At 38.6% G+C, this 12,239-nt stretch overlaps 1 protein-coding gene across 5 annotated transcripts in view; it reads left to right on the forward strand.

Moving 5' to 3' along the window:
• The window catches only part of MYO16 (myosin XVI), a 359,417-nt gene that overhangs the window by 116,201 nt on the left and 230,977 nt on the right, over window positions 1-12,239 (forward strand). For all 5 annotated transcript variants that reach the window (XM_064708929.1, XM_064708944.1, XM_064708935.1 and 2 more), the window contains exons 3-4: window positions 1,776-1,846; window positions 5,462-5,605. In XM_064708929.1, the coding sequence (XP_064564999.1) occupies window positions 1,776-1,846; window positions 5,462-5,605 (215 nt within the window). The remainder of the gene's footprint in view (window positions 1-1,775; window positions 1,847-5,461; window positions 5,606-12,239) is intronic.

The following is a 12,239-nucleotide window of genomic DNA, read 5'->3' on the forward strand; positions in this document are numbered from 1 at the left end:
GGGGAAGGGAACAGACTCCTTTGGTTAACCCCTTACCTGTCTTTTCCCATCTTGCAGAAACACAGACAGAGGATGCTGTTTCATATCAGTCCTATTCAATATAAAACTTCTGCCACCAACCCATAGTGTGCTTGCTCTGCCACCACAAGATGTGTGAAATTTATTTTTCCCTGGAAAACAGGGGATGGAGAAAAGGGAACACTTTGAAATGCTAATTTCTTCAGGTGAAATCCTGATGGGATTGGGAGAATGAAATTCTTTTCAGAGCCTTAAGAAATATTCTGTGATATGGAAATAATATTTTCTGCCCTACTAAAGAAATGGTATAACATAGGAACGTTGGAAATATTAACTCTTGAGAAGGATGTAGTTTCATGCCTGTTTAAGGAAGGAGGATTTATAAGTCTTTACTCACTTTAAACCTGAAGTAGAAAGAGTATCTCCCCATTTGGTCAGAAATTTAGGTATTAAAAAAAGAAAGGCTCCTAGTTCTGAACCTCTGTTTTTAACGGTCTCTCTGAATGAGGACAAGTGTTTGCTTCAGTATGAGATCTGTGGATCTGAGAGAGCAGAAAGGAATGGTTCCCTTTTTATTGTATATCCACTCAAGTGTACAGTGAAAATGGAGTTTCAATATATACTTGGGAGAAAGAAAACAGATACAGAAAATGTATAGAGAGGAGAGAGGTGATGGTCATGAGACTGTTGACAGATTCACAGAAGAGCCTTGAGACAAATCTCTGTCCTTCCTCTAGGACAGACATCTCAGTGGAACCCATTCACAACTTAAAATTTCTTTGCTGTTGCTTGCACAAGTCTATCCCAGATCTTAACTAAGAATTGAGTTCAAGATTTCCAGATGATGAAGACAGAGCCACCTGTGCTCCTACTCAGGAAATAATATTGGCAGCCATTCTCATGGAGAGAGGCCTTTTGAAAGGGATTTTCATGCCAGTTTGATGGAGACAGGGTTGCAGTGCTGGTGTGGGGTCCCCAGGTACTGCCAGGCATTGCTGCTGGGCAGGTCTGCTCAAGGAATGAGCACTGTGAGTTAGTCAGTGTTTTGATTCAGACTGAAAAGGTTAGAAAGGCAATAAAGACCATGGGGAAAAGTGCTGAATTTTCACACTTGAGCGAGCACCGATGTGAAGGGCTGTGGGTTTGCCTGCACCTAGAAGCCTGTTTTCATTTCAAAGGGGTTTGATACATGTAACTGGGAGTAGAGTGTGGCTCCAAATATCGCTTTAAAGATTATGCTGCATCAGTGATCTGACAATGCACTGGAAAGGTTAAACTGAGTGCAGATCATTTAGCTTTGGTATGATGATTAATTTTGAGTGCTATCAGTTATGAATACTAGTTTCAAGTATTTACTGAAAAAGCCAGTATATTGCATGGGATCTTTAAAAAGTAAAGTAAAAGCAGTTGACTGTGATTTTGCTCCCAAATAAACTAAGGTGATTGTGACCTTGACATGACTCTTTTCTCCAGCCCTCCCCTCTCATATGTACAAAACTGACATGCTCATCTGTGCACTTGAAAAGTCCTTGGTACTGTTGATATTTACTGTTCATTATCAAAGGTCTTTTGCTTTACAGGCTTAGCTATTAAAACAGGTGAGATGGCAAATGCTGACAAGATAGTTTTGCAGTTGCATAAGAGATTTTAATGTCTTATTAAATCCCCTGATGGAGATTATTAAGAGTTCAGAATTAAGTGTACTGCTGTTATATTAGATATATTAACTCTTGTTCCTCTTTTCTTTGATATTTCAGTGCTACGACTGTTGAAGGATGGTGCTGATCCTCACATGCTTCTTTCCTCAGGAGGCTCCTTGCTCCATCTGGTAAGAGTGATTGAAGATTATTGTTAGTGACTGTCGATAAACAAGGTGGGAAAATGAGTGGCAGATTTTCATCCAAAAAAGAAAGGCTTAGCAGTTTTATTTAATCTGTATTGAGCTCTACCATGGCTGTGATTACGTCCAGCTATTCATTTTAAATAAATGGTCATTTTCAAATTGTTTACAAAAGAATGGATCATGTCATAGTGGTAGAATGGTAGCTAACAAAGGAGAATGAAGTGTTTTGTTTGTAAATTATCTGTGCAGCAAGAAAGAGCAAAGGAAAGACTGCTTTATTCCAAATACTAAATTATATGGCTCAAAGGTTCACAGGTCTAATATGAAAAAAAACATGATTTAACAGTTTTCCTTTTTTTGTTATACTTTCTTGCACCAGTTTCCTACATGTGGATATTTAACACATTATCTGCATTTAGTTTATCATTATTTGCATAGCAATTCAGACTAAGTAACAAGAAGATAAAAGAAAAACAGTTTGTATATAATAATGAAAGTAAAAATAGGAGGTACGGACATGACAGGCAGACAAAAAATACCATAGGAGTGGAATTTTGGCATTGCTGAAAACAGTAGAAAAACTCATAAATAATTGCTACATCTTATCATCTTGGTCTGTGATGCTTCAGTTGCAGACATGCTCTCTGTGAAATTATTTTAAGACATTTGGATCCAACTTTGTTGCACGCTGTGGCTGAAAGAAATGCAACTGAGCAAAGTAACGAAAAGTCTGCTGGGAGAGTGTTTCATTTTAGAACACTGGATTACATTTCTTATAGTATGAGTACAAAATACAGAAATTTGTTGATGAGAGAGAGCCCCTGTAATATTACTGGACTCCAGTACACCTGTGGCTATGGTCTTGCAAGATACAGCATTTTTGTTATGTAATTTATCTTTGTTTTCCATCCTCCCTGGCCATGCTATTTAATCAAGGACTTTAGAAAATAGAGGCCAAAGTAAAGGGAAAGTGCAGTACTGATTTGGAAGAGAGAAAATTTTAATTCTCTTTTCTCTTCTCTGACTATTTGTCTGCTGTAAAAATGCTCAACTACTCTTTAAAAATGCAGTCCAAAAGAAATGTTATTTTTGAGATTCCCAAAACAGAGACATCCCTAATCCTACCCTGTGCCAAAAGCCCTAGGAGACAATCTTTATCTTCAGTGTGGGTGATTTGACATAAGTGTCAGGCATCTTGAAATAAAAGACAGAAAAATTCATCTTCAGGGATTTTAAGTTGCTTTATCTAGTTTAGCTGATGAACAGTTTTTAACTGCTGATAAAATCTGCAGTTGAGCTGTGCCTTTTTAGGTTTCTTGGTCTGCATCACGCCCAAATTCACTGTCACAATCATCATCTCTCAAGTGGTGCTTGCTGCTTCGCAGGCACACATATGCTTCCAAAGGAAGGAAAGCTTTTTGCAATAAAAAATTTGCATTAGAGAGCCATGTGTAACCTACTGCCTTAGTTTAGTCAGAGGTACTTGCAAGCACTCATAATTCATTTACAGGAATGTTCATCCTACTGGAGATAGAGGCAAACCTGAATTCAATGAAATTTGGATTTGACCCTGATTTGGGAGCACTACAGACAGGAGAGGGGAATCATGATACAGGGAAACAAGATAAGCCAAATTTATTTTTCATCAAGAATTGAAACTATTAATTAACATGCACCTGTGTTATATTCTTAAGAATATAACTCAGATCCATTTTAAGTGTTAGTTTTACAACTGTGAGATTGCTTGGTCCAAAGGGGAGCTTGGTATTTATTCTTTCCACTTGTAGGCTAAATGTTTTTGTGTCAGAATGGGTGGAAAATATATATATATCTTGACATTCTTCTTAAAATCTGATTCATTATAAAATTCCGTTTTCCTTCTTTCATATCAAAATGCGATATAATTCTAAAAAAAACCCCCAAATGTGACACTTGATAAAGGTTCTGGTTTTGTCTGTGTAGAGAGTATCCCAATATGATTTAATCTAGGCAAGCTGTGGGAACTTCAGAAATATTCACTGAACTCTCTTTAGGTTCCATGAGAGGAGAAGTACAATAAAAAGGGAGTAGGTGCCTGAGCTGCCTGTGCACTGCCAAGCACGAGGTGTCAGGTCACTTCACACAGGCAGTCACACACTCCCACCCTTATAACAAAGTATGTGTGTCACAGTTTTATTCTGGAGCCTTAACTGAGCTTGTACAATTATTTCACAAAATCTATTAAACAAGAATCAAGAAGCAGCAACAAATCTAAGCTGCAACTAATCACCAAAGGCTCTGTGTCTATTATTAATACACAAAATGGCTCAGTGATACCTGTCATTTCTAGAACTGGTTGGTTTTGGGGTTTTCTTTTGGTGGTGGTTTTTTTTGGTTTTTTTTGTTGCTTAACAATGTCTTGAAAATGTGGTTGATGTTACATTATGCTGATCTGCAATATAAAATGTCTTACCTGTGATTTGTTAAATTTCAGCACAGAACAGCTTGATTTCAGTTGTACTGATACAATGAATGATTCTGATGCAACAGAACAAAACTGTTACTAGAGCTGCTGGATAAGTTACACAAGCTAAAAGAAATACATCAGAATTTAATTTCTATTCTATAATTTAATGGTTGGTGTATTTGGAAATCATTTAGACAGGATTGGTTTTTATCCTGATAGAATTTAATATTAATCTTCTGGGTTATCTATATTTATGATTGCAGGGGTACATGCAGCTGCAGCACTCTGCTGAAGATCTCAACTATATCTTGACTTGACAGTAAAATCCAGTCACACTTTTCCTTCTTCCTCACTTCCTTTTGTATCCTGGCTTCCATGCCAGATTAAAATTAGTCTCCCCATGGGGAAAGAGATGGGTTCCTTCTCTAAAGAGTGACTGACACTGTATGTGAGGCCAGAGTCAGGATCTTAACTTGAGGTGCCCTGATTGCCTTTAAAGGTATTATCCATAACCTTATGCATAAAAAGTCATAGATATGACAGAGGAGTAAGGTCAACACAATTTCTAGGCTATTTTCTTCTTCTCTACCAAAACTGTGACCATGACCAAGGTATAGAAACATGCACACACACGCATACACACACGTGCATCCCTCCACCCCACAATAACACTCTCAGTGTGCAGACTATTCATCTGGCAAAGAGATTCAGACAGGAATCAGTATAGTTAGTGGATTGGAAATAGAAGTGAGGTATGAAGAGGGGTGTATATTACTCTGAACTGCATAAAAGGCAGAAATTTATGTATGCATGGACATATGTATGTGTGGGTGCACATATACTTAGATACCACTACTCATGATCCTGCACAGATGCCTGTGCACTGATTTGGAATGGCAGTATTGAACAGGAAAAAAGCCTCATCCTTACAGTAGATTCAGCAGATTTCATAAGGAAATAGGGGATTCTGTGAGTCATGCACATGGAACTGGAAATCTCCACACAATTATTTCTATAGATTCCTCAGCTGTTGTTCCCTACAAACACAGCAGCTTAACTACAATGTGTCATCTGCCCAATTTAAATTGTGTGTAACAAATTTAGTTGTACACCGAGGAAAACACCATCCCTAATCTGCTCTTTTTTTCTTCCAGTGTGCTCGCTATGATAATGCATTTGCTGCAGAAATTCTAATTGACAGAGGAGTGAATGTAAATCATCAAGATGAGGATTTTTGGACATCAATGCATGTAGCCTGTGCCTGTGATAATCCTGATATTGTCCTGCTACTGCTACTAGTAAGTAAAGCAAGCCAATGCATTGTGGGCTTGAAAAGGAGACAGAATGCAGCACCCTAAGGTCTGAAACTGCTGTGTGAATGTAACATATTGCTGCTAATCATATCAGTGAAACATGTACAGTGTTTGGTTTTTCTTGACATTGCTTTGGTGCTCAGGATTTTTTGAAGGCATTTTTAGGACTTCAATAAGAATAAATTGCAAACATCCATGTCAAGTATCTCCTATTTCTCCTCTGTGGTCCAGAGCTTGTGATTTGTTAAATTTCAGCACAGAACAGCTTGATGTGCTATATCTCTGATAAGCACTCAGTCCCAAATGGGATATTCAGAGAATTTCTTCTCTTTTCTCCTTGTCACTTTTTGTTAAGGGTTTGCTTTTCAGACAATCTTATTAAAAGCTTCCTCTGAAAAGCAAATATTGGCTCCCTTACACTCAGTATGTAAAAAGTGTTAAAAGTCATAAACAAAATGTATGTGGACATGATCAAAATGAGAAAAATTTAATATTTATATAAACGACTCTGACTTTTTAATGCTGAATTTGCACAATATAATAGTAGATATGGCATTCAGCCTTTTTAGAGAGCAGCAGTGTGCCAGGTGACCAAGAAGGCCAAAGGCAGCCTGGCCTGTATCAGCAGTAGTGTGTCCAGCAGGACCAGGACAGTGATTGTCCTCCTGTACTCAGCATTGGTAAGGCCATACCTCAAATCCTGTGTTCAGGTTTGGGCCCCTCACTACAAGGAAGACACTGAGGGGCTGGAGAGAATCCAGGGAAGAGTAATGGAGCTGGGGAAGGGTCCGGAGCACAAGTCCTATGAGGAGCAGCTGAGAGAGTTGGCATTGTATAGGATGGAGAAGAAAAGGCCCAGAGAAAGCCTGAAAGAAGGCTGTAGCAAGGTGGAAGTTGGCCTCTCCTGCCAGGTAACAAGCAATAGGACAAGAGGAAATGGCCTCAAGTTTAGGAGAAGTTTAGATTGCATATTTGGAAAAATATTTTGTGCTGAAGAGTTGTCAACATTGGAATAGACTGCCCATAGAAGCGATAGAGTCAACACCCCTGGAAATATTTAAAACGTGTGTAGATGTGACAGATATGGTTTAGTGGTGGACTTGGCAGTGCTGAGTTAATGGTTGGTCTTGATGATCTGAAATGCCCTTTCCAACCTAAATGATTCTCTGGTGCTGTTCTGTGTTTCTTTTCCTAGTACCAAAAGCTCTAGTTTTATGCAATGGTAATAATGTTGCTCTTTCTCTCAGTTCATGTGATCTTGCTCTTTAAAACAGTAGTGCAGAAACATTTCACAATCGGACTTAAAGCTTTTTAGTATTTTTCTATAATTTTAAAATGTTTATGTTTTAAATAGGTCATTGCAAGGTCAGAGTTTCTTGTCATGCTTATAATTGTATTTCAATGTTACATGTAAAGGGAAGAGAGATATATTTTTAGACTGTATCCTTGATAATACATTTCATGAATTCTTTTTAGATTATTTAGTCCATTCCCTCTGCTCTGACAAGAGCTAGGCACACTAGCCTGCCCAGGACCAAATCTTCAAGGATGGAAAATCCACAAACTCACTGGGCAACCTGTGCAGTAAAAAAAACCAAAAAAACCAAACAAACCAAAACAACAAAAAAAGATCAAATACATCTGGTTTTAAACATTGTCATTACTCCTGGCAAATAAAGGATAAAAATTCCAGGTCGTGTTTTATCTCTTCTATTACCTCAATATGTCCAGTGTAGATATCTCTGAACCCTATGTATCCTTTGCATTCTGCATGTACTCCTAGAGTGATAAACAAATTAGAACAGAGCAGTTTATATATTAAAAAATCTTGTACTGTGGAAAACTCTTGTAATGGGGGGAATTTTCAGAAATTCTGATTACAGTGCTGTTGTTGTCAATGGGAACAGTTTAGGTTATAGAGGGCATTTGTAAAGTTTTCCTTGACCATTTTTTCAAGAAGCTCAATCTAATTAAACTTCAAGTATTGCTGTACAGGGTTTTATCCAAAATAATTTTCTTGTGCCTATCATTTGAATGTTTTTGACTTGGTCCGTGTTTGTTACAAGCTGCCTTCATCTGAAGGTTCTAATTATTTTCTGATAACTTGGTTACCTAATACATTAAAATTCCAATAAGCAGAGGTACACATGTGGATTTTTGCAGATAAAGTTTGAATTGTCCATAATATTTCCGATAACTTCAGGTAAATCTGCCCACATTTAGGTGGTCAGAACTTCTAAAGCAGGGTTGCCTTGACTAGATAAATAATATCTTTATACTCTCCATTTTAGATTCAAAATAAAGGTTTTAAACTTTTGAGATTTAAAGATTTTTGAAGAGATGGCAGAGGAAGGAAAATATTCTTCGGTAAACTCTAGGTTTTGAACCATCACATTAATGCTCTCTTTGATAATATTTGACGATGTGAAGATGAAAATTGAGGTTAGAGAGACTTATTTTCACAATTCTGAATTGCCTTTGCGTGAGCAATTCATATTAGAAATTACTTTGCCTTGAGGTTAGTGTTTCATGGACCATGTCTAATGTGTAACATGAACCTCGATAATGCCAATATGAGCTACAGTCAGCTTCTATTATGCCACAGTTTTTCATTGGAAGAAAAAATAATGCTTCTTGTAATCTCAGGAATTATTTTAAAATAAATATTTCTTCTGGACTGAATTTATAGCCCAGACTACACCATATTTTCTGTTTTAAAGAAGTGACTTCAAATGTTAGAACATAATCCTTTAATTGTTCAATTCAGATTTCTGGAAAACTGTCACAGAAGCCAGTGGAGATTTCCTCATTAAGAACTTAACACATTTCTTGAGGGGAAAGTAGGAAAAAAAAAAGTCTATGTAGATCCCAGAAGGCTATCCAAGAAGATTTGCTTAAACACCTCGTTTCAGACTTCAGCCCACCTTTGGTGGTCTTCATTTTTCTCTGGCTGAGACAAGAGACTCAGATGAATGCAGTGACTTGTTATTCATCACCTAAACTGTGGTGACTCACAATTTCTTTGCTCTGGTGGATAGCAATGACAAAATCAAAGCTCATTCACTGCAAACTAGGAGGGGCTGTAGCTGTTTGCAATGTGGTAATCTTCTGTCGTGTCCTGCTGGAAGGCTATTGGAATTGTAAATACTGGTTTTGAAATGGATGCAGAATGAAATGCTTGAAGCTATTTCTTTCCATAATTCCCAGCACTTTACCTTGGGTGGCACAGCTTTCCAGGGATGTATTTGTGTCTCTTCAGTGTTGTGGCTGTCAGCAAGGGAGGGGGCCCTGGACTGAGCAGCCAGGAGAGCCAGCCCATGTGTGCTGAGCAGAGCAGTCGGCCAGTGAGGAGCTTGGCCCGGGGCATTGCTGGCACATCAGGAGGTGCAGGGATCACAGGTGGTCCGTGGGGGTCTGCTGCCACACATGGCAATGGTGGGGGACAGGTCACCTTCATCAGTCACTGCTCGGCCCCAGCAGTGTTGTGTGCTCTCCCTGTGGCACAGGGAATCACTCTTTGTGGATTTTGGGTGAAAGAGGCTCCTGTAGCAGCTGAAGAGAATGCTGAAGTGTCTTTTATTTAAGAACAAAGATGTGTAGGCTTATATACATTTGTGCCCTCATGAAATTTCTTAAGAGTGTGAACAGCAATGAGATTTACTGGAAGGATCTGCTCTGTCTTGCCTCCCTGCCTTTTGAAGGCTCAAGACTGGATGAGCTGTCAGCAGTTCTGTCTAGTTGGGGTGTGGTCTTTTTCACCATTTGGGGTGCACTGCAACATTGCATTTTTAATTAATCCCTACATTTGTTCTATATTGAATTGAAACACTAGCCAAAATTTGTACCTTAGTTCTTTGTCCCATGCTACCAGAGTTGCAGAATGTCTAAGCACCAGCATATTAGCTGCTGCTCCTGCTTTGTTAGCTGTTGCAGGTGTTTAATCATCTCATTGTCCTTTAAATGGCTACAGCTTTAAACTTGTACCCATCTCTTGCAGTCTAATTGTTCTCCACAAAAGACAATTTCTATCTTCAAATACTTGTAATTGTTACATAAGAGTGGGTAGCCTTCACTTTACTTGTGCACTGTTCAAACTATCTTCTTGTCATGACAGCTCAGCCCCACACAGTTTCTTATTCACTCGCCCCAGGTCAGGATCACAAGGGGAAAAAGTGGGTTGAGATAAAGGCAGTTTAATAGGGAAAGCAAAAGCTGCACACATAAGCAAAGAAAAATTAACTCACACTGTCCTATCAGCAGGTAGGTGTTCAGCCATCTCCAGGGAAGCTGAGATGGCTCCACCACATGTAACAGTGCAGTGGGAAGACAAATGCCATCACTCTGAACACCCTCCTCTTTCCTCCTCCTTTCCCTGGCTTTATGTCTGAGCATGAGGCCATATGATGTGGGATATCCCTCTGAAGGGCTGGGGCCAGCTGTCCCAGCTCCTTTGCACCCCCAGCCTGCAGCAGTGGGCTGAGGAACAGGAATGGCCTTGGATCTGTGTGAGTGCTGCTCAGCAATAGTTAAAACATCCCGGGGTTATCAAACCCACTTCAACACAAATCCAAAACACACACTGGCTACTGGGAGGAAAATTACTCAATCCCAGCCAGAAACTGTACACATGTGGTGGAACAAACATTGATACTGTTGCAGTTTTGTATATTAACCTTGGCTACTCAGGCAGTAGGGTAGGTAGATAAAAATACCTCTTTGTAGAACCTTGTATTTTTTATTATTATTATTTTTGTTTACTCTGCATTATTTGTCATCATGAATTCTGTGTTTTAGAGGCACAGCACTGGTTCACAGTCATATTGAGCTTCCACATTCAGTTCTTTTTCTCAAGATAACTATGGCTGTGTTGCAAACCACAGGTTTCTTTATGACTTGCTGTTTATTATGCTAATTTCAGAGCATAACACAGATAATCATCATGAAGCTGTACAGCTTGGCTCACACATCAGAGGTTGATAACTATGGTTTTTCTTTTCTACTGTACTTTGATTTTGGTTTTGAGGGTGGTTTTTTCCCTCCTTGCACTCCCAAAGAATCATGAAATATTTTAATGTTGACTGACCTGAGGTTGAGAGCAACAGAGAAAGTTGATGAGATTGTGTTTTTATAGTGTACTTCATTTTACTATGGTCAGGAGGCACCTTTCAGTGGGAAACATGAATGTTAGGGTTTCATCATCTTCAAGGCAGATCTTGTCAAATGAAACTAGGAAGGTGGAGATGGTATTTTGGTGTTTGTAGAGTATGTGGCACAGTAGACACTTATTCTTTATTTATTCTTTCATAGAACTGAAAGCATTACAGTGATAAACTTGGCACTTAATTAACTAGAAGAGATCAGTACTACATCCTCAGAACATTCTTAATACATTTTTTTTTTAACTGACCTTACTAGGAAAAGTAAGTGTACCTTCTGTCTGCGAACTAATTAAATGTTTCATCGTGTACTTTTTGGAACATAGAATTGAAGCACAAAATGCAAATCTGGCATAGAAGGCTAAAAGTACAAATTAAAAAAAAAAATTGCGGCTGAGTATTTTTTCACTCCCCTATTTAAAAACTTAGGAAAATCTGTGCTTGGCAGTGTGCAAAAGAGAGTTAACATAAAATCTTTCATTAGATTTACAGCAACAATAGATGAGCAGTGTCAGATATATAGTGCTATCCACTGTATGTGTAATCCACTTTTGATTTTGGTGTAAAATCCCCTTTCCAAAACCAGATATATTTGTACTGGAAAAAAAAAAATTACATGAACTGACTTCTGGTGGGAGCAGAGAGGCAGTCTTTATGGGGCTGTAACTCTCTTTTCTGCTCCCCCATGCAGTTGAGAAAGGCACATAACTGCAGTCATGTAATCAGGCAGCAGTTACATAGTTATTTTGCCCTTGTTCTTTACAACTGCGTCAGGCTGTGTTAGCAAGCAGAGATGAATTACCAAAATGCCATTATCTTTAAAACTTAAAGAAAGGTCTTTCTATTTCATAGTTCCAGAAACAATTACTTCCTCAGAGGAAGCAATTCTGCCCTCCCACTCAATCTTGCTCAGTATGACTTCTTCCTTTGAGTCAATAGGAGGGGACACAGGGAAAGGGAAAGAATGAAGAGTGGTTAGAGGTCATGAGGAGACAGTGGCTAACAGTTTACAGTATAAATGATCATGTAGCCCAAAAGAAAAATGATTCTTCTCTCTTTCTAGAGGTGGTTACCAATATTTGTAGTAAGGAAATTTAAATAGCATTTTTTTCTGTGAAAGCTGTGGGTATCTATTTGAATTCACTCAGTTTGCAGAGGCTGGTGGATGTGTGAGAAGTGTAGGAGGGAACTTCCAGAGAGTGTGTACTACTGGTTTATAGCCTTTCATCATTCCTAGCTGAGATAACATAAAATTACCCTAGATGAAGGCCACTAATTAACTAATCTAGGTGATGCCTTTTAATGAGTTGCTGAACACCAGATGGCAACACTCATGGGAAACTGTAGAAATATTAGTCCTTCTCCATAAAGACTGGCAAAAAGTGATGAAGCTAGCTAGTCATGCAGCACTAAAGGTGGTTTAAGGAGACATAAGAACAGGAACTTAACTGGATACAGCAAAA

This window comes from Zonotrichia leucophrys, chromosome 1 (assembly GCF_028769735.1).
Source record: "Zonotrichia leucophrys gambelii isolate GWCS_2022_RI chromosome 1, RI_Zleu_2.0, whole genome shotgun sequence".
In the NCBI taxonomy this organism is placed as follows: domain Eukaryota; kingdom Metazoa; phylum Chordata; class Aves; order Passeriformes; family Passerellidae; genus Zonotrichia; species Zonotrichia leucophrys.